General features: G+C 36.4%; 3 protein-coding genes across 6 annotated transcripts in view; 1 reads left to right on the top strand and 2 right to left on the bottom strand.

The window, feature by feature from the left end:
- The window catches only part of CCDC162 (uncharacterized), a 76,781-nt gene extending 70,245 nt beyond the window's left edge, over positions 1–6,536 (bottom strand). Inside the window, exons 1-5 of the mRNA XM_087718663.1 lie at positions 6,368–6,536; positions 3,445–3,577; positions 883–955; positions 493–603; positions 55–168 (exon numbers count right to left, since the gene is read on the bottom strand). Coding sequence (XP_087574789.1) covers positions 55–168; positions 493–603; positions 883–955; positions 3,445–3,572 — 426 coding nt within the window. The 5' untranslated portion in view covers positions 3,573–3,577; positions 6,368–6,536. The remainder of the gene's footprint in view (positions 1–54; positions 169–492; positions 604–882; positions 956–3,444; positions 3,578–6,367) is intronic.
- Positions 6,537–7,461: 925 nt separating this feature from the next.
- On the bottom strand, positions 7,462–26,980 carry CEP57L1 (centrosomal protein 57 like 1). Of its 3 annotated transcripts, XM_087718670.1 has the most exons (13): positions 26,887–26,980; positions 22,124–22,205; positions 19,484–19,515; positions 17,773–17,896; positions 15,523–15,702; positions 15,111–15,232; positions 14,023–14,139; positions 13,621–13,698; positions 12,398–12,493; positions 11,345–11,413; positions 11,032–11,258; positions 8,383–8,527; positions 7,462–7,876 (listed from the first exon to the last, which is right to left on the bottom strand). In XM_087718670.1, exons 3-13 carry the CDS (start codon positions 19,487–19,489, stop codon positions 7,667–7,669), a joined length of 1,374 nt encoding a protein of 457 aa, XP_087574796.1. In that variant the 5' UTR covers positions 19,490–19,515; positions 22,124–22,205; positions 26,887–26,980; the 3' UTR covers positions 7,462–7,666. The 3 variants fall into 3 exon arrangements, with proteins under 3 accessions (XP_087574796.1, XP_013929138.2, XP_087574795.1); XM_014073663.2 differs by lacking the exons at positions 22,124–22,205; positions 26,887–26,980 and adding an exon at positions 19,822–20,037; XM_087718669.1 differs by lacking the exons at positions 22,124–22,205; positions 26,887–26,980 and adding an exon at positions 19,822–20,036 and having other exon boundaries at positions 11,032–11,219.
- The window catches only part of SESN1 (sestrin 1), a 50,805-nt gene continuing 50,523 nt past the window's right edge, over positions 26,779–27,060 (top strand). For both annotated transcript variants that reach the window (XM_087718664.1, XM_087718665.1), the window contains exon 1: positions 26,779–26,920. The gene's annotated coding sequence lies outside the window, so the exon portion shown is untranslated. The remainder of the gene's footprint in view (positions 26,921–27,060) is intronic.

Raw genomic sequence — 27,060 nt, forward strand, 5'->3', positions numbered from 1 at the left:
AAATAAACATTTTACCTTGTATTTAACAACTGTGCAAACTTTGAGATTTCATACCTGGTAGAAAGGGTACAGTTGTTCAATAATACTACTGTGCTGACAAAATCTTTTCCATCTTAGCATATGTAAGTATTTGCTTTGGACTAACTGTGGGATCCTGTCGATATAAAACTTTGTAAAAAAAATAAGAGATTTTTTACAGATTAAAATTACAGTTTTACTTCTGAAAAAATTATGCATCATAAATAACTTCCTTGGAATATCATTCACATACGCATTGGCTCTTTGTCCACATCAAACTAAAAAAAAATCCAATACAAAATATAGTAGTATAACCTTTATTGTCATCATATATACAATGAAATTGGAAATATGGGCAATCAGAGACATAACTTTGAGGAATCTAGAGACTGAGAAACCATAATATGCCAGGATTTTTTTGGCGGAAAATTTAGGGTCAAAAAACCCCTTCAAACGTGAAAAAGCAAACATTACCTGATACAACAACAAGGATAAACTTTCTGGTGTATATTCCCTTTTTAGACAGCTATCTAGCTCCCTCTTCAGGACATCAGTCTGAATTACAAGAGGCTTTGCCTCTGCAACCTGACAAAAATCAACAACAGCGTAAAATTATTCAGCAGTATTGAATATAGGGTATGTTTTATAGTATTGTGGGATCTGTTAAAATCGTAGAAAATGCTGTTTAGTAGCGATCAGAACATTCTAATGACAATTTTGTTATTCAATAAAATAATTACAAAAAATCAGAAATAAGCTTCTCCAGTTTGAATAGGTTTAACAACAGGCAAAAGAAATAAGAGGTATGACTTTTGGATTATGTTGTGATGTTTTTTTTTTTATAGTGATGCATTTATTATTTACCTGTAAACATTTTTTCAGGGTCCACTCCCTTTCTCTTCTGAAATAATCAATGTCTTTTGGAAGGGGCACAGAACTATGAAACATGATGAAATATTATTGTAGCGTAGACCAAAGCAAAATTAGCAGTAAAACATACGGTATATGAAATGATTTAACAGCTGCCAAATATATAGAATGAATTTAACAATAATCACATGAAAAGTCAAGGATTTCATTCCACTTGTACCACCAATATCCACAGAATGAGACTTTCAAGTCAATATTTATTCCCACCTACTCTTGTTAAATATATTATTATTTCCAACTACTGGAATTATTCTGCTAAAATTAAAAAGCTAGTTCACCTTTGCCAGACTTCATCATTCCCACTCAGTGGAAGGGCTTGGGATACAGATTAATTCATCTTATTAATCACAAATATTAGAATACTAATTGAACAAATGGGTAGCAATTGATGTGGAAAATTGATTATTTGAGAAAGTTAACAACTGTATAACTGCACATTTTGAATAGAACATCACTTTCAGTAGAATGCAGTCAAAACCAGAGATGAGCATGCTAAGGCCCTAATTCTAAACTGATGCCATGAAATTTTCTAAAGGGGGTCACACAGTAGTAAATACCTCCATGAATTGTGAGAATGAAATGAAAAAAGGTTGGCAAGGGATTACACTGTGGGATAAATGTCCCAAAGGTGCTTTTTCAAGAGGCAATTGGACTTTCTGGTTTTTCTTTGAAGACATTTCACTTGTCAGCCAAGAAACTTCTTCAGCTGATGAAAAGTGAAATGTTTAAAAAAAAAAAAAAAAAAAACAGAAAGTTCAGTTGCCTCATGAAAAAGCACCTTTGAGACAACCATGACCAGAGAATCTCCATCAGCTCTGTGTTAGATGATCCTAAGCATTTTCTTGCTAATGTGTGAACTTAAGGATGTGGTATAATAGTTTGCAAACATTGTTATGCCTCCTTTCGTTAGTATTGGTATACAGTATGTAATTCTTCAGATTTTCTGGCATAATTTTCATAGAACATTTACTGATTCTTCTTCTGTTGCTTCCCATATTCCTATAGCCATTCCATCAATTTGGTACGCTTCAAATTTGGAAACAACCAGATGTGCTGATCTAATTTAATCTTCTATTGCAGAAGTTCTTCTAAAAAGAGAATAACTAAGATAAGATGCATCCTACACCTTAACTGAACTACCATATACTCCTTCCATCTTTGTTTGATGTTCTGTGAATCAACTAATGCAGCAACTTTGCCCTGCTATTAATCTCACTTAATCTTTGCCCTGCTATTAATCTCACTTAATCTTTTATGCCAGGAATTTCTGGGTTATCTCTAAAGGCAACACCATAAACAAGATGCAGTAATCTAATGAATTGGAGATCAGTATGTGAGTCACTGATTCACTCCTGACATATTGTTCTATAAGTAGATAAACATTGGGTTGGACAGCCTAAAGAATATTGCTTTAAGGGTACATAAGATGTGTTGGAATTATTAAAATCAAATATGCTGCAGAGAAATATACAATTGACTGGCATCTATCATTGTTCAGCTCTTCTTTCTGAAATTAAGCCTATATTTATAATGTGAATTTTTTATTTGTTTCTACTTATATTGCCACCCATCTCAAATTCATTATTCTAATAATAATTAAAAACAAATGTAAAAAAACCCTTAAAGGTAGTATTGACAGTCATTGGTGCTTTTTCTTCTTTTCTTCAGGGCTGATCCCAGTAGATGTTGATTGGGGGGGGGATTTCAGTCCTTGAAGGTAGTTCAGACAAAAAGGGCTAACTATGACTATTAATTTTACCTTTTGTTGTAAGGTTAGGGTAACAGAATCTTGAAAATCTGAAAAGACATTTCTCTCCCCCTTTTCTTTACAGTCCAACAAGCCAAGGTGGGTCATTTCTGAGACATTTTCAAGGTTCCCATTCCTTCTGTGGGCTCAGCTATCTCTTATCTGACCATCACCTAAGTAGGCTGCAGCTCTTCCTCCTGTCTCTCAAGGACATTGTGGCAGATCATAACAGCTGTCAAGAACAAGGATGGATGTATTGCCTCCATCCTGCTCTTATCTAGGTCATCTAAAAGCACGATACATGCTTTATGGTCCCATTCCTGAATCCTGAATGAAAGGGATCCAAATAGTCCATTTTCACCAGAGTTTTCTGGAGCTGCTGTGCACAACTATCTTTTCTATAACCTCCTCTGAAGAAATTTGTCTAACATCATTGGGTCTACTGATGCCTTAATGAGGACAGGTGACCAAGGTAACAGTCAGGAGAATCCTGTTCACTTCATCAATAGGGCCATCCTCCTCCCAGGTAAATGAGTAAGACTGAACCCAACATTGGACCTGTTACAAGACTAAAGTCCAACTAGAGCAAACTGACTTTATTCCACAGATGCCCAATACCTTCCTCCCAATTATTTTATGGGAAAACCTTTGAGCAACTTTGCCAAGAATGGGAAGGAGCTGCATTGGAGCAAAGCTATGTGGCCCTTTACGAAACAGCTATGGTCCTAAATAAGAAATGATGTTTTTACCAATGTGGAGTTCCCTGTAAGATCCCATTTCCTTCAATTTCTGTCTTCAGTTCAGTCAGCTGCACAGCTAATGCTTTCTCTACCTGTTGGACTCTCTCAGTAGAAGAGATCTTATAAATGTCATCCATTTGGTCTTGTAACATAAAGAGAAAATGTAGATAAACTTATATTCAATTTTCAACAATACAGTTTCATAACAAGTAGTTTAGAAGTGCATAAATATAATGCACACAAACCAAAGAAATAAATTATAATGTATGTTTCATTTCTTATTTCAAGACAAAAGAACCAGCAGAAGTGTAACTACCTTTTCATGTTAACTGATCAGTTTAGGTATTAAAAAAAATACATGCCACAAAAGTAAAAAGGCCAGTTACTTAAACAATTTAGTGACATTGCTTTTATTTGCATTATTAATTGCAACAGAACAATTTCAAGCTGCAAATGCATACTACCTGTTGCATTCTATTACTTGAAACTGTTGGCATTTCGAAAGACCAAATGATCATTTGGATTAGCTGTGTCTGAACCTGAAAGCAAGTTCTGCATATCTTCTAGCTGTGATTCAAGCTTCTTTTATGTCACTAGTAGGAAAGAGAAGATGATCTGCAAATTATCCTTTAGTTTTTCCTAGCTCACTTATTCAAAGCATGTACACCCCAATACCCAAAAATTGGTTATTGGTTGATGGCACTAACTACTAAAACATCACTCTGGTTTATTCTGACCAAGCTGAAAGCTAATTACTACCTCTATCAGTGTAAGGTACTTATTTGTTAAATTCTGCATCCCTCCCAATTATTCTGGGCAGCTTTACAGAATGAAAAAAAGACAAATAATATCCATAAAACAGCAACTATTCAGAGATCAAAAATATCTATTATATAGTGTTTACACAAACACAGATAAGGTATTTTCGTGTCATATACTAACTGGGTTCACACATCATTATTACTGGTTTTATAATGGCCCACTGAATGAAGCATAATTTAGCAAGATTGTGGAAATTATAATCCATAAAATATGTCTTATAAATTACAATTTCACACATTATGCTAAGACCAAACCAAATGCAATCAATTATGATATATGAACTAGATTCTTGATCATTCTCAGTACAGCCAAATTTGGCCTCATTAATATTGGATCCACATCAGCAGACTTTATAGCATTATAAAATGCTATAACATTATAGCACAAAAGAACTTTGAAAGGAAAGAAATATACATATTCCTGGCCTAGTTACCCAAACCATTATAAACTTTGACAGGCCTACAAATTTATTTTAGCAGTTAAAGGATAGTTTGTTAGGTACCAAGACTGTTATATGTTGCCTGTCTGGAATACATCAGAGATTCCTTGCTTAGTATTAGTACAGAATATTTCATAAAGGTCAAAAAATTGACTTAATATATCTATTGCCTCAAATGTCAATTCCATGACAAATTCTGTCCTCTTTGTTCTTACTGTGGTGGCAATTATTTAATTTATATGTAAGCTTTCTTTCAAGAAACTCAGGGTGTAATACATCATTTTCTTTCTCTCCATTTTCTCCCCTCAAAATCAGATTGTGAGATAGCTAAAAGCATAGTGATTGGTGCAAGGCAAAGTAATAAGGTTAATGACTGAAAGGAATTTGAAACAAGTCACGTCCAACACTGTAATTAATGTAGAACAGTGAGTGCATTTTTCTAACACTGCTTCACATCTTTGGCTCATTCTGGTGAGTTGAAACATAAGTCTTTTAAAATGTTTATTTTTTATTATTTTATCCTGACATTTTATATATAATTCAAGGCAGCAAGAACATAACTAATCACCAGTATCAAATCACATCTTTATTATGGTCATAGAACAGTATAATAATTTGTATCAAAGATTTTGATAATTACATAGAACTGTCCATTTCTCCTTTGAGCATGACTCTATAGTCCCAGTTCTTAACTTAGTGTAGCTTTTATATAGAAACTAACTCTCAATGTGATTTGGGTAGCACAATTTCTATCAGAATAAATCATATGGGTTCGTTATATAAGCTGCAGCTGAACCCACACAGATAATTTCCTATTGACTTAAGGAAAAACACATCCCTTTTCCTGACTTGTTGCCCAAAGCCACACAACAAATCAAATTTGCAATGCAATTTCTTTAGAAAAAGTACTCCATCTAATTAATATATAAATTAAAACTGTGAGGGATTTAAAATTTGTCTTAAGCAGGTCTCTTAAATCAGAGCGATTGCTTTTGCCAAGATATAGAAATGCCTTAACAAAACAATTTCCCCCCAATATTTTATGAAACTTTTTTTTTCTGTAAGCAACAAGTCTATTGTATAATTGATGCTTACAGGGTTTTCAAATGCCAGATCACAATTTCAAAAATAATCCATGGCCAGTTGATATCTTTGCCCCTGAAAAAGCCACAGGCATGATTTAGCTAACTTAAGCCGATTTAGGTAATGAGATTAAGAATACCAGCAACCCATATATAAGGTTTCAGAATAGACATAATTAATACTAGAAAGCATGTCTGTTTCCCTAAAAGCAAACAAAATAGAAATGACCTTCAATATAATGGGAGAGAAGGGGAGGTAGAGAGAAAAGGAGGAAATCTGTCAGAATTTCTTCTCCCATTATCTTAATTTTTGAAGCATTTAAATGAGAATTCTAAAAACAGCATTTAACCTCCTTCCAGGAAACCATTAAAAAAAAATCTTTTAAGAGCTGTAGTTGTTTCTTCAACAGAGCAAGACTTGATTCTGTGTATCATCTGAGGTCCAGTACTTTTCTTCTTCGAAGGGCTTCCATATGCAGTTATTTTAGGATATATTCACAAGCAAATGTACTTTCTGGGACAAATAAAATTAATTTGCTATTACTTTTGCTCTCTGTCTTGGAACACATAGTTTAAGAGAATACGATACCTGGTCTCAATAGAAAGGTCACAGCTTCACAAGCACAGAAGGTAAACAGCTTCTAGCAAAGCAAAGAGCTCAGTTGCGTTATTAGAAACAATATCAGCAAACATCTCCCACAGATTCTATAACTAGTGTGATCAAAACTAAAAATGCAATCGAGAGGTATGTCAGTGGCTGGGTAGGCTGTGTGGTAACCGTAACAACATCTATACACAAAAGCTGAGGGATGAAAAAATAACTTCCTGGGCTCAGTTTCATAGATGGCATGCTGATTTATTTTAATCCAAAAATGACCAGATAAATAAATGGGGCTCTTCTGCCTAAGAGGGAGAAAATATTTTGCCATGTGCTAGAGACGGTTAAAACCATGTGAAAGGTTAATATGCCTGAATGAGACGGCAGGTGCCCAGAATATTTGTATAGACAGTCCTGTTTGGAAGTTAAGGCAGATATCACAAATGAAGCCCTTTTGAAACACTGATTTAAACAACTGCAAATCCACACCATCTCCATACATTCATTTATTAAGAGCTGCTTTGTTATCAGGTGTTAAAACAATAAGAGTTGAATATAATAACCATGAGATGCATTCAACTGGTTTCCTTCCCCTGACCATTCTGTTAAAGCACTTAAAATTCTTCTCTCTGAAGTGTTCAGAGATGAAGTGGTCAATTCTTGGGGTGCTAAAAAAGGGGAGAATTCCATGTGAACCCTCCAAATCTCCTTGCACCTGATAAATTTGGGTTTTAGTATTTATATTTGGCAGTATCAGGGTTCTTTACTCTGACAAAGATTTCACATAGAGTGATGGGTATGCCTTAGTATGCCCATGTAACACATCTGCTTTGTTAACTACGGTAGCAGAAGAGCATAATGGGTGCGTAACAATACTAGTTAGACAAGCAAGCATAGAGATTCAACCTAGACCTTTACTGTGGTGTTTTTTTAAGACTCTGAAATTTATTGGTTTACTGAAAAACAGTCTATAAATATTTTATAGAAATAAAACAATGAACCACTAGGTATTTTATAAATCAATCCAGATGCAAAATAATACTTTTTGTTCAAAGTCTCTCATGAAAGTAAGGAAAGGCAAATAATTGGACTACACAGAGTGATGAGTCCTTTAATTAAAAATAGTGTACAAGCTTTGTTAAAATAATCAATTTTTAAAAGCCAGTACAGAAAATGGAATTTATTTACCTCACATCTTATTTTCGGAATTAGTGGGTACACTATTAAGGCAAACCAAACGTATAAAATCAAATCTCAGCAGGTAGTGATGTATGAAATCAGACGTGGGAGCTATGATTCCCATACAATGTCATCTTTCTTCAATACTGATTGAAGCTTCTGAGCACTTTTTAATAGCCGAAGGGAATTTGTGGTTTTATTTGTGGAACAGATACTTGGAGCGATTACAGTCTCTTTGCTTCCTTTTAATTCATTAGGATTTGATGTTGAATATGCTGTCTCTCTCTTCAGCTTCTGAGCTCTTTGCTTTAGTTTATAAACCTAAATAAAAGAAAAAGTGTACAATAATTCTGATATGCAAAGATAGACTCACTTTGCTTCAGCAAGGCAAAGCTAGGAATTTCTTTTTAGCACCAGCTTAGATACATTTATATATGATACAGGAAGGTAAGAAAAAGCATTATTAAATATTTTTTTAATTACAATTTTGGAATATGGATATAATGTTTTAAGTGCAAGGATTTAAATGGGTAATGTTTTTTAGAGCTGTATTTGAATAAATGAAGTAATACATAACGGTTGATTTAACATTTCAGTGGCATGATGGTGCATATTATTCAGCAAAGCAACGATATATGTCACCATTTGTGTAGATGTCTATCTTTGGTCCTTTCAGGCACATTCATAATTGTCTCAACTGTATGAAATGTCATACAATTTATTCTCAATTTTTCCCCATTCCCCAAGCATCACAGTGTTAAGCATTGGCTGTCTAACAAGGCACATTCTAACTAGTCACATCTCCTGATTTTAGAACTGTCTCTTACATGATCCTGGTGCTTTTTCAGTTTTGAAATCTGTTCTCCTTTAATTTCCATCTGCTTCACGAGACAATCCAATTCACGTTCTAGGTCTTCCCGAATGTCCTGGTTTTGGCTTTCCTTTATCTGCTTTGATAGTTCTTGATGTTCACTGTGGAAGACAAATTCTATCAGTTGTTTAAACACAATTTAGCGTTTTTCTACTCTACATCTACATTTTGTTTGTTCATCCTTGTAGGTTTCCCTATTACTTGTACAGCAAGAGTCAGAAAATAATGAGGCTGTTAAGCAAATTGCTGCAGTTGTTAAATGAATCACAGTCGTTAAGCCAAATCTAAACCATTGATTTCGCTTGACAGGAATCAGCTGGGAAAGTTGCATATAGCAATTACATGACCCTGGGAAACTGCAGTCATTATAAATACATGCCAGTTGCCAAGCACATTCATTTTGATCATGTGACCATGGGGATGCAGTAATGGTTGTAAGCAAGAAGATCGGTTGTACATCATTTTTTTCAGTGCCATTGTGACTTTGAAACAGTCACTAAACAGATGGTTGTAAGTCCAGGACTACCAGAATGAGGATATTACTTGAGCAGAGTAGCTCCAAATTTCAAGTTTTGTATAGATTAATTGGACATGAGAAATAAATGCAGCCAATAAGTGTCGCCGTGTGAAGCCAGATGGTACTAGAGAAGCAGCAGAATGAAAGAGATGGAATATTCGCAGTTGAGACTAGACAGATGTTATTTGGGCATGCAATTGAGCACCCTACTAGGAATGTAAATCACATACATTTCTAGTAGGGTACATCATAAATAACATATCAGTTATTTTACCTTAGTAAGGTATATCATAAATAATAGCAGTTGACAAAAATCAACCAACCACAACAATTAACACAGCGAAAGTGCGAGCATCTGATCTCCAGGGGAATAATATTCCAAAGGGCAGCCATCCCGACAGAGAAGGTTCTGTTTCTTGGGCCTATCAGATGACACTCCTAAGTGGACAGGGCCCAGAGCAAGCTTTTCCTGCTGAATCTAACAGAATGGGTAGATACAACTGGAGAGTCATGGTCCCACAATTAACCCCATCCCAAGAGCTTTTAAAGCTAATTACAAGCCCCTTAAAACTGAAGCTCAAACCAGACAGGTAGTCCTTGAGTTACAACCACAATTCAGCCCAAAATTTATGTTGCTAAGTGAAATATTAAGTGGGTTTGTCCCATTTTATGACCTTTTTTTGCAACGGTTGTTTAAGTGAATCTTTGTTAAGTTAGTCACATGGTTGTTCAGTAAATCTGGATTCCCCTCTGACTTTGCTTGTCTGAAGGTCATAAAAGGTGATCACATCACTTTGGGGCACAACAATGGTCATAACTACGAGTCAGAAATCTGAAGTTTGATCATGTGACCAAGGGGATGCTGCAATGGTTGTATTAAAAACTGCCATAACACACTTTTTTTCAATGTTGCTGTAACTTTGAACAGTCACTAAATGAACTGTTGTAAGTTGAGGACTACTTGTACTAGCAACCAATGTAGTTCAGGAGTGTCACATGTGCCAAAGACTGCAATAGCAATATAGCAATAGCAGTAGACTTATATACCGCTTCATAGGCCTTTCAGGCCTCTCTAAGCGGTTTACAGAGAGTCAGCATATTGCCCCCAACAATCTGGGTCCTCATTTTACCCACCTCGGAAGGATGGAAGGCTGAGTCAACCCTGAGCCGGTGAGATTTGAACCGCTGACCTGCTGATCTAGCAGTAGCCTGCAGTGCTGCATTTAACCACTGCGCCACCTTGGCTCTTCTGCCAAGGTGCTAGTTCCTATAGCTGGGCCATTAACCCAAGAACCCATAACTGCCTATTATGCTACTAAGAACTTAAGGATACTTTGTTGCTTTTAGTAAGGTCCTTCTAAAGTTCAATCTTGCTCCACTAACTTTGTGGATGTGACAAAAATAGCATCTGATTTTTTAAAAAAATTTTTTGAATAGGATCAACCTATATCACCACTTGCTTTCAAAAAGCAATTTGCCATTTTCCACATCTGCCTATATATGGGATGGGACAGGTGAAGAAAGAAAGATCTGGTGCTTTTTACATTGCCCAGGTATCTAGTAGGTGACACGAGATCAAAAAGTACCGTATTTTTCTGAGTATAAGATGCACCTTTCCCCCCCCCCAAAAAGAGGGTAAGAATCTGTTCAGTCTTATACATTGAATACAGCATTTTTGGCCTCCCAAAACCCCACCCCTTCACAAAAATGGACATGCAGAGGATTTGGGAGGTCTGCAAAGTGCTCCTGGGGCTGGGGAGGGCAAAAACGAGGGGGAAACGGGCCATTTTTTTTGCTCGTTTTTGCCCCCCTCCCCAGCCCTCAGGAGCACTCTGCATACCCCGTTTTTCACAAAAAACAAGGCATGCAGAGGGTTTGGGAGGTCTGCAGAGCGCAAAAACTTTTTAAAATTTACCTCTTCAAAATCTTGGTGTATCTTATACTCCGGTGCATTTTATACTCCGAAAAATGTGTTATATGTTGTTAAGTCCCCCTTCGGGGGAAAAGGACAGCATACAAATGAAATAAACATTCAAACATTCAAAATACCCACAGAGATTGTATGGAAAACTATATACAAATACTTACAAACTCATTTGTCCCAACTCATCTTGCATACCCAGAAGAAGATCAGAAAGCATTTCAGTAGTACAGGAAGTTGTGGAACAAGGCACTGGTTTGGAAAGGCCAGTCCATCTTGAAGTCCTCTTTTCAGTGCCTTCTGGACATTGTGAAGTCATACAAGGGCTACGGTATTTCATCATATGCAGGACACTCTGTACATTTGCAACAACAGAGTGACTTGAGCTGGCAGACTTGAGGGAGAAGCAGCAAAGTATAACATTTTGTTAAGCAAATAATAATTTGACTCAATTCTCATTTCCAAAGACACAATGCTTACCTTGCCAGCAACAAAAGGCAACATTCCACCCTGAAAGCTTGGTTGTGTTCTCTTCACAGTAGAATTATTCTGAAAATTAAAACCTGGATTTATTATTCATTGGGAAAAAAAGAAGTGAGGTTCTAAACTTTAATTAAAGAAGGGAGATGAATGAGAACGCTTTATTAATCCTATGCCTTATTACTTTTAAGAAAAAAATTTCAAGACTCGAAACTTCTTTGACACTCGACAAAATATGAAAGGTTATAGTTTTTTCTTTAGAACATTTAAGTTTCATGATATCAATATTCAAAGTATTTCTTATTACTGAATTACAGAAACACTTTAATCCTTTTTTGTGATTTTTGTTTACCAGTCCTTTCCTTTCTTATAGTCTTCTTGCATTACTTATCAAACATTTTCTGAATGTTTCCACAAACCTCAGAGTAAGGGATGATGGGTACTCCATAAGGAAACAAGAAATCATATGCACAAATGGAAAACTGGGCGCAACTTAGGAAGTCAGGTAGGCTCAGACTTAATCATATAATATGTACTTACTAAAATAAATGGGATTTAAATTAGTCATAATTTTAAATGACTAATCCAACCTGCCTAAATCCAATTTGTTTCAATGGACCATTCTTAAATATATTTAAGAAATAATTTAAAAATTGATCCAACCTGGTTTCTTTTAGTTTAAAAAATGGTCAAAAAGCATACCAAATAACATTGATCATTTTGAAACTTAGAAAAACCAAAATATGCCTAATGGAAATGTGTCTTGGGATAATCCCCAGAAAAAATATTGGAATCCAGTTGGAAGGCTTCATTAATAGCCTAATAGTTTTGAGGAAAAGCAGAATTCAGTTGAATTTATTTGAAAACTACAAATAGGAGTAGGATCTATTAATCACAGAAATGATTGGGCATATTTACATTTCTTTGCTGAGATTAAACATGCATCTTAAGAGGCACTTCTAAGAAACCTGCCTTGGACAAAATACATGGAAGGTTATCGCTTGTCTAACTTCGCAATATTATTAACAATATGGTTGAAAACTAACATTTTACCTTGATGACTTTCTTTTTCCTGCTTTTCTTCTTCACCTCCTTTTCAGGTGAAAGTGAGGACAAAAGAATTCTATTCATCTCAAGACCTGTCTGGAGCTGTAGTAAAAATTATTAACGGCCAGCAGTCAGATAAATAAATAGGATGAAAAATATGAATACATGACTGATTTAAGAGTCTGACAGGAATGCTCCCTCGAAAAATACCTTTTAAAATGTGCTTTGCATGATCAGTCATAGAAATTGTACAACTCACAGTAAATTAAGAATGGTTTACTGCCAAATGCATTAAAAACTACACTTTTGCAATACATTAGACAGGAACTCTTGTCAGCTATTTCACGCCTAAGCTTATTTAAAAATATCTGCTTAGCATAAAACTATTATTTTCATCACAGTATCAAGGATTGTTTGACAGGTCCTCCCCCTCCTTTCTTTTTGCAATCAATGCCAATCGAGAAATCAAACGGACTGTATTCTTTGAGGCACAAAACTAAATGGTGACCTTTATAGGCCCAAGTAACACAGCATATTTTGAAGCTTCCTGAGAATCCTAACCACATCCTTTGAACTGTTTGACAAAATTTGCAGCAAGCAATCTTAATTAGCAGAGATTCATATCAAGTTGTCTTATTAGAGAAATGGCATTTAATGGCTGCACTATTTAAAAACAGTTATGTATTTTTGAGAATAATATTCAAGCTAACATCTCCAGCTACAACAACCTGTAAGTCATACTTTAACATGTTCTTAAAACATGCAATGTTACTGACAGTGAAATTAACATATCGGCTCAACTGAAGACCCAGTTTGGTCTAGAGACGAAGGTACCAGACTAGAAATCAGCAAACTGAATTCTAGACCAACCTTAGGCATAAAAGCCAGCTGGGTGACTTTGGACCAGTCACTCTCTCAGTCCAACTCACCTTACAGGTTTGTTGTTGGGGAGAATATAGGAGGATGGATGTTTGCCACTAGAGGATATGGATATGTTTGCCACTAGAGGAGTTATTTTTTTAAATCATAAATCCCAGCAGCTAGACTGGCTCAAGGCCTTATTATGAGAACAGTTATTACTCCCCTACTGTAATAAGTCCAGAAAAAGTATTTTGAAAGAGCAGTTTCTAAATATAACAATATTCTTCATCAAAAACTGATTAATAATTTTTAATCCACAGGTTATTTTGTTTTTATTCACTAGGGCAATATTGACTAATTTTCCTTACCTGTGCAGCTTTATCTTGTATTAGCTTGCGCTGATGCTGTTCTTCCAGAAGCTTCTGTTCCAAATGTTTGATCTTTTCCTGAAAAAAAGAAAAATATAATAGATATGGAACTTGTAGGCTGCAAACAGTTCACCATTTATAGCCTCTAGAGTCCCCAAAAGGGCAAATTAAGACTAATGGTGCCCTGGGTTTTATGTTACAAACAAGCTGAAAAAAAATGCTTTTAGTTAATTTTCCCAAGCCAAATTGCCGTTGATAGAAAAGAGGCTGGGAGGAATGAAGGAGGCTGAAGAGCACTATCATCTTCTTATGGACACTTTGAAAATGTCCTCATTAAGACATAAGAGCACACAAGGAGACATGGTGTAAGTCTGTTTGGGTGATACCGTAATATTTTCTTACTTCTGCAGTTTTCTGAGTGCTAATAAGCGTCCAACACTGCTTTTCTAGAACTTCAAGTTTTTCAAGTTTTGCACAGAGTTCCATTTGATTTTGGTCATCTTCCTTCTGAAGATGTGTCTGTAAAATATGCACAAAACATGCCATTGATAGCAAGCCATATTTAAACAAATATTCTAAGATGAATCAATAGCCCTACAAACAACAGCAGATATAGGTGTAATAGAACAAAGCACAAGAGGTATGGACAGGAAGCTTAGACATGTAGCACTGTTTGTACAGATAAATGTTGCCCATGGAAGATTGCCCACAGCAAGATTTCTGGGTATAACTGGAAATTGAATGGCAAGTCGACAAAGAATGGACATATTTGTGACGTGTTTCAGGGGCATGGTAGTCAAATGAAATGCCTACCCTAACAATTTACAATATGGGTAGGAACATACATAAATGGAAATCTCTGTTATCTACAATCTAGATCCTCTGCTAATAGCTCATACCTACTAATTACTTCTGATAAATAATATCTGGCTGTAACCAAGTATCTCTGGATCACAATCCAAATGCCAACTTCCACAACATTTCTTTCAGCAAACATCCAATCAATCTTCATTTATCTGTAGGCAAGGTATGTATGTGTGCATTTCTTCAGCATCAGAATCATTCTTGATGCATGCAGTTAAGAATTAAGCAATGCATTTCATAGAAAAGAATATTTTATTTTAAAACATCTTTAAAATGTTCAAAAAGCCTATAATGCCGAAAGCACGATAAAGCTAAAAAGTCTAATATTAAGAAATCTGGGTAGAAAGCCTAGATGAGCATTTTTCATTTCTAGATAGCCATCTGTTCAAGGGAGAAAAAATTAATACTTGTCATCTGTGAGCTTGTCAAGAGCTCAGTTTAATCAGCAGGTGGTTTATTAGAAAAAGCTCAAGAATCTGCAAGAACTATCAGCAACAGCAGGTCCATGAGTCAATGTGCTATTGATCTGAATATGCAAGATTACGAAGAAACCTACATCAGGAAAACTACCATTAAACACCACATGGATAAACAAATGTTAAGAATGATTTGTTAAATTTGTGTACCTGCTGCTCCAGAACCAGTTTTTTTTCCATCTCTGCTTTAAGCACCATTTTTCTCATGTAATCAAGTTGCTTTTCCAGCAAAGAACAGCGTGATTGTGCTGCCCTTAATGGCACACTTACATCTGAAAGGAGGGGAAAAACAGGGGAGAGAAATTTTAATTGTAATAGTATGTTTCATTAGATTAAAAAAAAACAAATTGGATGAACAGAGTAGGTCTATTTGTTACATACTTCCTACAATGTCTTAAAATAACATGTAAACTTAATAAGATACCTTTAACCATATTGTAACCTTACTTATCTATTAAGATGGCATGCAAAAAATACTACACAATACTATGACTGGTCCTTCAGATTAAGGTAGAACAGATGTAGTCTGGAACACCTGCTACAAATACTTCTGGGAAGTTACCTTTCTTTTCTTCCATCAGCTCCTGGTGAACTATGTGCTTTTCATTTGATTCCTGCTGCAAGGCTCTTCTGTATTGTGCAGCTTCTCTGGACAAGCAGTTCAGGTCATTTTCAGCCTGTATCCTCTCTATCTCAAGACGATGGATCTTTTCTTGAAGAGTTTTCAGGGCTGCCACTAGAGCTGGTAAACAGGTCGAACTAAACTTTAATTAATTTTTCAGTTTTGATAATTAAAAAAGAAGCAGTATGCATTATTACATACCACAATGTAACAGTGTGATATTACACTTCTAGTATCTAAGCAGATGTTAAAAATGCTGGGTTCTTAGTATTTTCTTGCAGATGTTTTGTTACCAGGCTACGTAACATCACCAGAGTAAGAGACAGTACAGTTTGCTAGCTATTTACTATGCATAATAGCTTGCCCTGCCAGTCTTGGTGGGAGTGTGGTTTCCTCCCTGATGGTTTCTTGATTGGTTATTACTTCCTCCCTGGTTGTTTGTCTGAGGCAAGGCTATAAGGAGACTCAGACAGCATCAAAAATCCAACAGTCCAACTCACAGGATTAACATGGTGGTGGTTAGCAGACCAAATAAATTTAATATGTTCAATATCTTAGACATGATCTGACATACACGCAAAATCAATAATTATGAAAGAAAGGAAATGACTATACATTTTAATGGTCCAGAAGATTTTGGAATCATTTTTTGCATTTGGGATTTCATAAACATAGCAAGATCATTAATCAATTAGATTTAGGGATTGCCTACCACTCAAACAACTCTGGACAGCTCACAATTTAAAATAAAGCAACAATATAGAAAATACAATATGAAGTATACAAGATCAGCATCTGTCACAACATACTATATATACAGGAATGCATCTAGAAAAAGGAATCTCGTCTATTCTACCTCAAGGCCTGGCCAGAAGAACAGCCACATTTTCAAGTTCTTCCAGAATAACATCAGGATGGGAGCTATGAAAATCTTTGGGTGGCGCAGTGGTTAGAGTGCAAAACTGCAGGCTACTTCTGCTGATTACCAGCTGCCAGCAGTTTGGCAGATTGAATCAAACCAGGCTCAAGAAGCCTTCCATCCTTCCGAGGTGGGTAAAATGAGGACCCAGATTGTTGGGGGCAGTATGCTGACTCTGTAAACGGCTTAGAGAGAGCTCGAAAGCACTGTGAAGCAGTATGTAAGTCTAAGTGCTACTGCTATCTCATTCCACAAAGCAGGTACCGTTACAGAGAAGGCATGCTTATTGGGTCACTGTTTAATCAAGGGGACCCAGAGTACATCGACCCTGCCAGCTATTAATAGATGGACAGAAATCATGGGCAGGTAGCCAATATGTCAAGTAGATTTAAGTGCACCAGCAAAGATATTGGGCAAACAGAGACATTGGCAGCTCACAAAGCAGTGAAAGGACATGGGCATACTGAGACATGGGGTAACTAGGGTAAATGAGTAACTGTTTGAACGATCTGTGAAAAAAAAAGCTGAGAGCCAAGGACAATTCCTAGATTGCACACCAACTTGAATGGGGAAATGCAGCCCCATCTAAGATTAAGGATGAGAAATACAGGATCTGCAGGCCTTGATATCCGCACTCAGTCCTGGTAGGATTAATTCAGAATCAGTTTCTCCCCATCGAGATCTGCCCAGTCTCATGACACTGGGACAGGACCTTGATGGTATATCTTGGCTGGCTCAGTGTCAAGAGGTTTTTTTTCCCCAGTGCTGCTGTAACTTCAAACAGTTGCTAAATGAATGGTTGTAAATCAAGGAGTATCTGTACGCACAGACTAGGCCTCCTCCGGATTCCATCTGCCGGTCAATGTCGACATCTCTGTAGCTGTTCCGGCCCTATGGAACGATCTCCCTGTGGAGATCCGGACCCTTACTACCCTTCCAGCCTTCCGCAAAGCGACCAAGACCTGGCTGTTCCGGCAGGCCTGGGGCTGTTGAATTATCCAGCCCCATCCTAAGCTATGAATGTTGTGGAATTTTTAAATGTTGTTTTTTATTTTTTGTATGTTCCCCCTTCCTTTTTATCTGTAAGCCGCCCTGAGTCTCTTGAGAGTGGGCGGCATACAAACCCAATAAATAAATAAATAAATAAATAAATAAATAAATAAATAAATAAATACATAAATGTTCTGAAAGACATTAAACATGGGCCAAGAAGACAAACTGACCATGTTTCACATTAATAGTATGTCACACTATATTGCTTTGTACTTTACCTTGGTTGTTTGGTGGGATGTTGATAACACTTTTTGGCCTGAGATCAGCAAAAGCAGATTTTAATCTTTCTGGAGGCTGAAGAAAACTTCCAATATAGCTATGTTTTGATTCACTATCCACAGACTGCAGAAAGATACAGTAGCATTTATAATTCCTCATCAGCATTTATTCAGCCATTTCCTTTTAAAAACATAGATCAGGAATACACAGAATTTCCACTAGTTTGAGAATTACATAGAGCTTTAACTGCATGTCACATTTGAAAAAGGATCCCAATTTCTTAGGGTTATTGACATTTAAGGGATGAAATCGTGTTCTAGAACCCCTACAAAGATTCATGCACCAGGAGTTATGTCTTAAAATTTGCTCAAATGTGTAAAAATGACTAAATAAAAAAAGGTTCTGCGGAACTTGGGGGTCACAAGAGTAGTGAAAATTGTTTGTATGCAAGCCTCATAAAGCACATTTATGATCAATCTTTATATCTAATTTAGATTAACAAAAGACCTATAATTGTATTGGAGAAATTGTAGATCAAGGAGCTTAAGAATAATACAGCTTATACAGACTTAAATTTCAGGTATATAAACTGCTTTAGGGGAAACTTCATGAGCCTTATATCTAATAAAATATAGATATAGACGTTTATGGGAAACTTCATGAGCTTTATATCTAATAAAATATGTAGGATAAAAGAGTTAGTGATCTCACTAAATACAATTTTCTTATTATAATGGAACACTGTGCTGAATGGTAAAGGAGGATTATTGAGTATTTTTATTAATTACTGACAACTCTCCCCTATCTTCTTTTACAGACAATAGTATAGCACCTATTTCTTTCCCAACTAATTTTCTAATTTTGTAGTACTTTTTGCAAATTCTGCTGGTGCCTAATGAAATATTTGCATAAGCAAAGAAAATGATGTGTATGCCCTTGTTGTAAGGCCTCATTCAGATCCCACTAAATTGTTTGGATCTATTCACTGATACAAAAGAGCAGATACTGCTTATGATTGGAATTAATTTGGAGTCTCTGTTTAGCAATCATCAATGGTTTCATTATTAGTCAGAGCTTTCTGCCACCAAAAAGTTACTTTGTCAAATTGGGCTAAAGTACAAATGTCAGGAAATGTATCCTCTTCTCCTAAAACCAATAACATTAGTTGCAAGATCTATATGCATAGATTTCAAATGTAGATGTTGAGGGACTCATAATACCTAATTATTTGATAATTACAGCATAAATATAACTCCCCTGGCATTGTATTATGCGACTGAAATTAAACACATTTCAAGTACAGTAATCCAAAATATATTTGATGTAGAATACCTTCTAGTAACATTTTGACTACTCAAAATAATTTCCTGGGTTCAACAGTTCGAATCATAAGGACTTTTTCCATCAGGTTTCACTTAGCAGATCTCAGAATTCTACTTTTGAAAAGTGCCTCAAATCCATATCAAAATTCAAATACTGGGTTCAACATTTTTCTTTTTAGATTTTGTCATTTGAATCAAATGTGGAAGGATACCACATTCAAGGATCATTTTAGATTGTCACCGATTTTCTTTAAAACAATAGAATCTGACTGACAAATTCAACATAGTAGCAGGATCATTTCACTTTATATAAAAGGCTGAGTGAGGCCTTTTCTATTCCTAAGTTATCACTTTAAAACGGGTGGATTTTTAAAGTTGCATTACTCACCTCCATTGTATAGGATCTAGAACAGCATTCAACTAAAACAAAAGAAAACAAAAATAAACCGGTTATTTGTTCCATCTTCCAGCTGGAATAATTTATCTCTAATATTTAAATTCCTGTATTTCTGTGTCGAATTAAGACACATATTATTTTCATCACACACATTTAATACCCTACTCCTTCCTCCTCCTTCCTTCGGGAAGCCACAAGTGGCGGTCTATGAGCTTAATAGGACCACCGATTGACCCGGCCATTTCTGCGGGAAACGAAAATCAGGAGAGCTTTTCCCATTCAGAGCTGCCCAGAAGCCCGTACATGAAGCCAATACACAATTACAGTACCTTCCCCTCTGACGGAGGCCATACAGTCGGTCCCTCCGAACGATTAGGCCAGTTCTCCCCTCCCCCCCCAAAAAAAACCACCCCGAAGGAGAAGGTTCGAGTAGAAGTTCAGCAGAAGACGATCCTGGCCTCCTCCTCCTCACAGAGGGTGCAAAAGCTACAACGGGGCCAAAGAGGCGGGCGACTTTTCCTAGGCTCCCACCTAGGAACTCGATATCCTGCACCAACCATAGAAAACAGTCTGTTTCCTAGAGCGCCCTCGCCAGGGGGCCGTTTTTTAAATAGACCGCCTCCCCTCCCGCTCAAACGTATCTCCGCCTCCGGCACAGAGACCCGGATGAGGCCCGCCTCCGCCCAGACTCGCTGTTACTTGCACCAATCAGAGAAGGTTTGTGCACTCGAGACGGCTGATAGGGGTTTGCTGCTATTCTCCTGTTCACTCAGACGCCTGCTGGTTGTTGGCTCGTGCGGAAGGCTCGTGGGCAGCTCCGGTTTGATCCCAATATCCTTCTTGCATAAGAAAAATGTAATCAAAGTGTCTTCGCTTCCCCTTGGAATGTAATTAATTCAGTGTTTTGCTAGGCAGAGACGCACTTTTTCTGCATTTTTTACACACACACACACACACACAGGAACAGCGCTTATTAAATGTCTAGACTGATGCAGAGCTACTAAGAGGATTAAAAAGAGGGAAGGGGACTTTCCTAGCTTTTGCTATTTATACCCAATGCTAAACCATTGTGATTAAACTCTGGTTTGTTGACTAACTGCTCCCAAATGTATCAAACATAGTTTGATATGTCATATCAAGGACAAGTAGGCTGAAAAACAGCTTCTATCCCAGGGCAGTAACTGTATTGAATTCTACTGTATAGTGTAATATTAATATCGGTTTTCCATTCAATTGTATAGAATGTGAAGGATGTGTGTTTGTGTTTTATTTTTACAATCATGTACACTGAAGATAGCATTTAATTTCGTTGTACACTTTCTGTGGTTCAAGGTGTTTTTTTCTTTCTACTTTTATGTTATTTTTGAGGGGTTGTTTTCACATGGTACAGTAAATTACAGTAGTGTATTGTATGCAGCTTTTAAAATCACAGGCCTTCGCCCAAACCCATTACCATTCTGAATAGAAATAAAATTATGTGCTAACCACTAGTAATGAATCTGAATAAAGCTGCTTGTTTACACAGTTTACACAGTTGGCTTGATAAAATTTACTCCCAAAAAATTTATGTAGGGTTTTGATCCTGATATTTATTTTTCTGAATTCTACAATCAAAGGCTACAATAAAAAAAAACTTGCATTAGAGCAAAATGCAAAAGACCTATCTGAGGATCATGTATTCAGATTCTGAGTTTAAAAGTATATCAACATACAGGAAAACATTCCAGTGTCTGAATGAAACATATGGTAACAATATTAGTTTTTCACTAATAACCCTAATTTTGACTATTTAGGACTCAAAAGAAATTCTGATTTTCAAATGTATTATTTTGTAAAATCTTATATCAAAATACAGGATAAACCAAACTTTCAAAAAATGCTTAACCCAATAAATATGCTTTATTATTCAAATTTCCTTTTATACTTTCTGATAAGATTACTTTAAAAAAAGTTTGAAAAATGCTATTATGCTTTGCCTTTCAAGAAAACTATTGTATCAAACCTTTTGAGATAGTTTATTGGATTATGCACAAAATATGACCATATTGCAACCTTCAGTATTCTGAATCATTTACAGTTCCTGACCGCATTCCAAACAAAATTCATGTTAATAGTTGCAATATGAGCAGCAATATGAGGAAACTCCCTTCTCTTTTGGCTCTTGTTCTCAGGATCCAAGACAACTGGCAATGAACTGTTTAGAAAGACCAGCTTGGAATGTGAACTTTTAAAACTTGTTTTCTATCCAGAATAGTTGGCTGAACATCTGCACATATTATTTCAGTGGATACTTTAGGAATTTCTCCTGATAGGATAATTACTTGTTAGCTTAAGGAAACAAACAGTGTAAAACTTGGTTCTGTTCTTCTTTTCCTGTTTCCCAACATTTCGAAAACCACCCCCACTACCTCCATCTATACCATATTAAATCTTCAGATAATCATTCAGTGACTTTAAAAGGCCATTTATATAATGTAAACAACTTATATAATCACAACTATACTGAGAATTCCTCAGTTCTGAGAATAGTTGTGTATATTTAGGACTCTTACATCAGTGTAGAGAAACAAATATTACAATGTAATATATTAGTAAATAACTAAAAAATGAAGTATTTTGGCATCCTCTTACCTTCTGAAGCAAGCTTGAAATGTCTATATAAGCAGTCCAGTTTTTGGGGAATATGTTTTCAACAGATTACTTTTGGGGGCATCTAATAAGGAAGAAAAGTCACATGTTTGAAATATGCATTTAATAACACAAAACTATTAGTGCTAAACTAAACTATTAGTGCTTCCCAAAATGCTTTTTGTTTTTCAAGCTCCTTTCATGCATCCAGTGGTGCCATAGAACTTGGTGAAGCTAAAGCAGCTAACTCAAAGTAGCTTCTGCTTCATGGGATATGCTTTTATAGCATTTCCTTTAGGGTTATGTTGTAGGCAGGTTCCCATTGGATGAACTGTAGCAAAGAAATTTGGACACCTTGCCATTATCATCAATTCCTTCGAAGGCAACTTGTCACACACACAAACACCCCCCCCCCCCACACACACACCGCAACCACTCCAAGCATTTTCTTTTTTATACCTTTGCAGCAAAAAAATATATCAATTTTTCCTTTGCAGCAAAAAAAGAACAAGAGTAAGTGGGGTACTGTACTGGCTGACAGCCATTTGTCTGCTGACTAACTCCATGGGAAGACAGAATATAGCAGCTAGACCACTAGTGTGGCAGCACAAAACTTTTTCCAAGAAGTTGAGGTTTTATTGAAATGTTCTTATTTTAAAGCAGCTTTCTCCCACTGGTATCCTTCAGATGTGTTAGTCTGCACATTTAGTTCCTTCCAAATGTAGCGTATCAGTTATGCTATTTTGGAATAAAAAATACCAGATAGGAAATGCTGCTCTATAGTCAAATCAATCTATTGGAATTCTGTAAAAGAAAATAAAAGAACTGAAGTTGAAGACATGGATGAGATGAAGATAAAATTTGTCCTCCCGTCTTGTATGCCTCTACAAATAGATTCATTTTTTTCTCCTTAATTATAGCCATCGGAAGAAGGGTGTTTTGTTTATTTAATCCTAACCCTTAAAAAATAAATAATAGTAAAAATAAACCAAAGCAGCAGGCATGAACCTAATTACCTGAAGTTATGCAACTTATTTGCACTTGTATCTTAGCAAATAAGTTTAGGATTTCACTATTATTCAGTATCAATTGAAAATAATGGGTTTAAATGAGCCTAATTCCAAATATTTCCTAATTAAAAAGTTGTCTTTAAATTTAAAAGAATTTACACAATAATTCTTTAGTATAAGGAATGAAAATGGCAAAGAACCAGTTCTCAGGCTAGAGAAAATCAATATAATCAACAGATGGCCAGGTTATCTAGGCCCATGGCAACCAATGCCATCGTACCTGTATTTGATAGAACAGAATGCCCACAATTAATCAACAGCCACCATATAATCGTTCTACTTCTTTCAATTATTAGAATGTTTGTAAATTTATAATGTTTCTACAGAAATCACTTGTACACTGTGCCATGATGTTGACGTTCTCTAGAGTTTTATTTTTGGATTTGGTCTTTGTGATTGATATTGAATGAATGGTAATTGCCATATGTTTCTTAAGCCTAATATTGGTCTCATGTTTTTAAATTCCATTCTTTATGGAAAAGCCAGTTTGTTCAATATAACCCCACATTATACAAACACTAGGTTCTTAATTTCAGGAATTATCTTTATTAGAAGACAATAGTTGTTGCAGTACTTGTCCACTGTCCCAAATCTTATCCTATACTTTTTTTTGTCCATTACTTTTCTTCTCTTGAAATGACAGAAAGTTTGTATATAGTTCATAATAACGTCTGTTATATTTTTGTAGTTAAATCCTATAACTGGAAGGGTATTAATATTTTTTGCTAGTAGTTAGCCATATTACTTAGTGATCTTTTAAATTAGTGATGTATTGTATCTGTTCCCTTTCTATATATGCTCTACAGTAGATAAAATAGAATATTCATTTACTAATGACTATCAAATTATTTAGCAGGAAATCCTGGCTTTAAAATTAATAGGATTTATATACCCTTTATTTATTTTGAATATGTGTTAGTTTTGGTTTATTAGAATTATTAAAATAGTTATTTTAGTAATAATTGAAGTTTTACTTTGGAAAAATACAATTATATTAAATATCTGATTAATTTTAGAAACTGAAGCTATTATCTCCAGACTGGAAGTCTACTTGTCCAGCTATTTTCCTGAATTTCAGTTTGGAATTTACATTAAAAGGCAGTGACCTGCCGGCCGCTATATCCCATATAAAAAATAAAAGTGCCAGCCCGCGCGCCAGCAGAGGCGGGTAAAACACACACACACACACACACACACACACACCACTTACAATAATACAATTACTTACAAATTACATTAATTTTGAATTCCTCCCTCCGACCCAGTGGTGAGGCCCTGCCTCCACGTCACTGCGACCCACATACCTTTTTCAGCTGTGTCACAGAGGATTTCAACTCTGCTCTTGTCTGCCATGATGAAAATGTAAAAAGAAAAAGGCAAGAGCTGCTGAGGTCAGGCTGGATTAGCTGCTGCCAGAGTCCCCAATGGATGACTCTGCTTAACTGTTTTTTAAAAAGCCTCTAAAAAAAGTGCCCTCTACAGGAGGAGGTGAAAGAACCACGTGCCTCATCTACATAAGGAATTTTTCGGCTTTTAACTCTTGCTTAACTGCTCAAGTGATCATAAAGATAGACTAAATGAGGCACGTGGTTCTCTCGCCTCCTCCTATAGAGGGCACTTTTTAAAGAGGCTTTTTTAAACAGTTAAGCACTAAGCAGAGTCATCCACTGTGACTCTAGCAGCAACTACCTCAGCCTTTTTCCTTTTATTTTTCTTTTCGTGATGACAGTGGTGAGGCCCTGCCTCCCCTGACTGCACGTCACTGTTAAAAGGGATGAAATGTGTGTGGTCCTTAAGATTGTGTTGCTGAACTTCACCTCAGATCAGCCCCTAGCCAGCATGACCAATTATAATGCTTGCATGAGGTTTAATCAAACATGGAAGATTATGTGTTGCTCACATTTGACTTTAAAAATATTTTTTTTTCATAATGTAGCCACCTTGATCCAATCAGAAATGTTTTAGGTGGTTTGGCAGGTTTAAGTACTAGGATGGTAAAACTGTTTTGCTATTTAAGCTGTAAGTTCTGGAGGAGCTAAAAGTTAACAGACAAATCATATGGAATAGCATGATTGCAAGCCTGATCAGTGCATAAATACCAAAATAAATTGGCTTCCTTTATCTCTGTTATGAATTTATCTCCTCTGGTTTGTTATAGCGTGACCCGTCAAAACCGCGTTCCACAAAACCGCGGTCGACGAAATCGCGTATGTGACGTCATCACAACGCGACGAAAAAGATAGAAAAATTTAAATAAAAATTAAATTACAGCAAGCCGATTCACATAAAGGTTAAGGGTTAGGGTTAGGGTTAGGTTTAGAGCGTTAGCGTTACGTTTAGCGTTAGGTTAAGGGTTAGCGTTAGGTTAAGGGTTAGGGTTAGGTTTGGGGGGGTTAGGGTAAGGTTTTCGCTTTATTTTTACATTTTTCGATCTTTTTCGTCGCGCTGTGATGACGTCACATACGCGCTTTCGTCGACCGCAATTTTGTTGTCCACGGTTTTGTGGTGCAACCTGTTATATTATGTAATACCATCATGTTGATACAAAAACAATTTTGCTTCTCTTCTCTGCTGTTAAGTTGGGCAAGCATGCACACCACAGTTGCAATGATAACATCAGAAGAGAATCAGCATTTGGTGATATCACCCACCTATAGCCTTTGCATGGTTGCAATGATTAGGTAAGATCCACAGTAATGAAGCTGAAATTATTCAAGATCGTTTAGTGTTAGGCAAACTGCATTAGAAAATGAGAGGCTACTTAATTCTTCGCCTTTTTCACTTTGCTTAACAATCCCTGCATAGAAAAAGGACTGGAAAGGCCTGACAATGATTTTATTAAAGTACTCTTTCCAAGAGCTCAATTATTATTGTTCTATTTACCGGTATATAGTATTTTAAAATTCAGGCCCACAGTAAAAGTTTAGCCTGGTGAACTTCCATGCATTCAAAGTGGTTCTTTGTGTTAAGGTAATATAGAGTCTGTATAATCTTTATTATCTAAAGTTTAGATTCTAAACCTTTCCTAGAAACTTCTTAGAAACAGAATCACAGAACGTAAAGTACCTTTCCTGCTAAGCTGCTTATATAAATCTGTAATACCTATACATTATTTATACTTATAACTGTTATCTAATTCATACTTGACGAAATAAATAAAGAAAAAAGATACAAAATGTCCCTTATAAAAATCAGCAGAGGGTACAATAATTTCTGGTACTTTAAGGCTAATACTTTCTTATACAAAAGTTACAATGAACTTGAAAGTTTTGAGAAAAAGCTTGAGTAAACTCGTCCGCTTCATCCTATGGCATTCTACCCAGATCCAAAAAATGCTGACGCCACCGAACGAAAAACAAAAGAAACCCATCCAGGTTTTTCATTTTATACGCCCACGTGATTGACTCATGAACTCTCCTCCCTTCCCCCTTTTAAAAGGGATTTTTTTCCCGGCCTCGGATTTAGTTCTGATTCTGCCCGATTGGCACTACAAATCCCAGATACCGCGGGAATACTTCACGTTGATTGGCTGTTTCTAAAAAAAACGGGATTGGCTGGGGCGGATCCCTGTCGCGTTCCCTCCGAGGCGCATGGTTCGTGTAACTTTACGCCTTTGGCCGTCTTTGGCGGCCGCCTTCTGGATCGGGGTCGGGGAAGAGGAGCGGGGATTTCTGGAATCGGGTGCAGGACGTTTACCTTCACCTGCTCCTATACTTGCGAGTCTCCTTAGGTAAGATCTCATATCAGGTTCACACAAACACTGGTCTTTGCATACTTGGCTCTCCCCCGCACCGCCCCCCCCCCGACTCCTATCTTGGCTCTGCTGCCCAAGGCGAGAAATAGAAGGGAGAGAATTTAAAGGGAGTTCGG

Source organism: Thamnophis sirtalis, unplaced genomic scaffold (assembly GCF_051295495.1).
Source record: "Thamnophis sirtalis isolate CommonGarterSnake01/CBP01778 unplaced genomic scaffold, rThaSir2_p1.2 scaffold_6, whole genome shotgun sequence".
NCBI lineage: Eukaryota > Metazoa > Chordata > Lepidosauria > Squamata > Natricidae > Thamnophis > Thamnophis sirtalis.

What these genes read in the sequence shown, in the direction of transcription:
- CEP57L1 (XM_014073663.2), bottom strand. Translation starts at nt 19,843, where the DNA reads ATGGCCTCCGTCAGAGGGGAAG. An exon ending in CATCCCACCAAACAACCAAG is followed by an intron (nt 15,703 to 17,772) that starts GTAAAGTACAAA and finishes CCTGTTTACCAG; the next exon opens with CTCTAGTGGCAGCCCTGAAA. An exon ending in GAGTTGGGACAAATGAGTTT is followed by an intron (nt 8,528 to 11,031) that starts GTAAGTATTTGT and finishes TGTCTTCCACAG; the next exon opens with TGAACATCAAGAACTATCAA.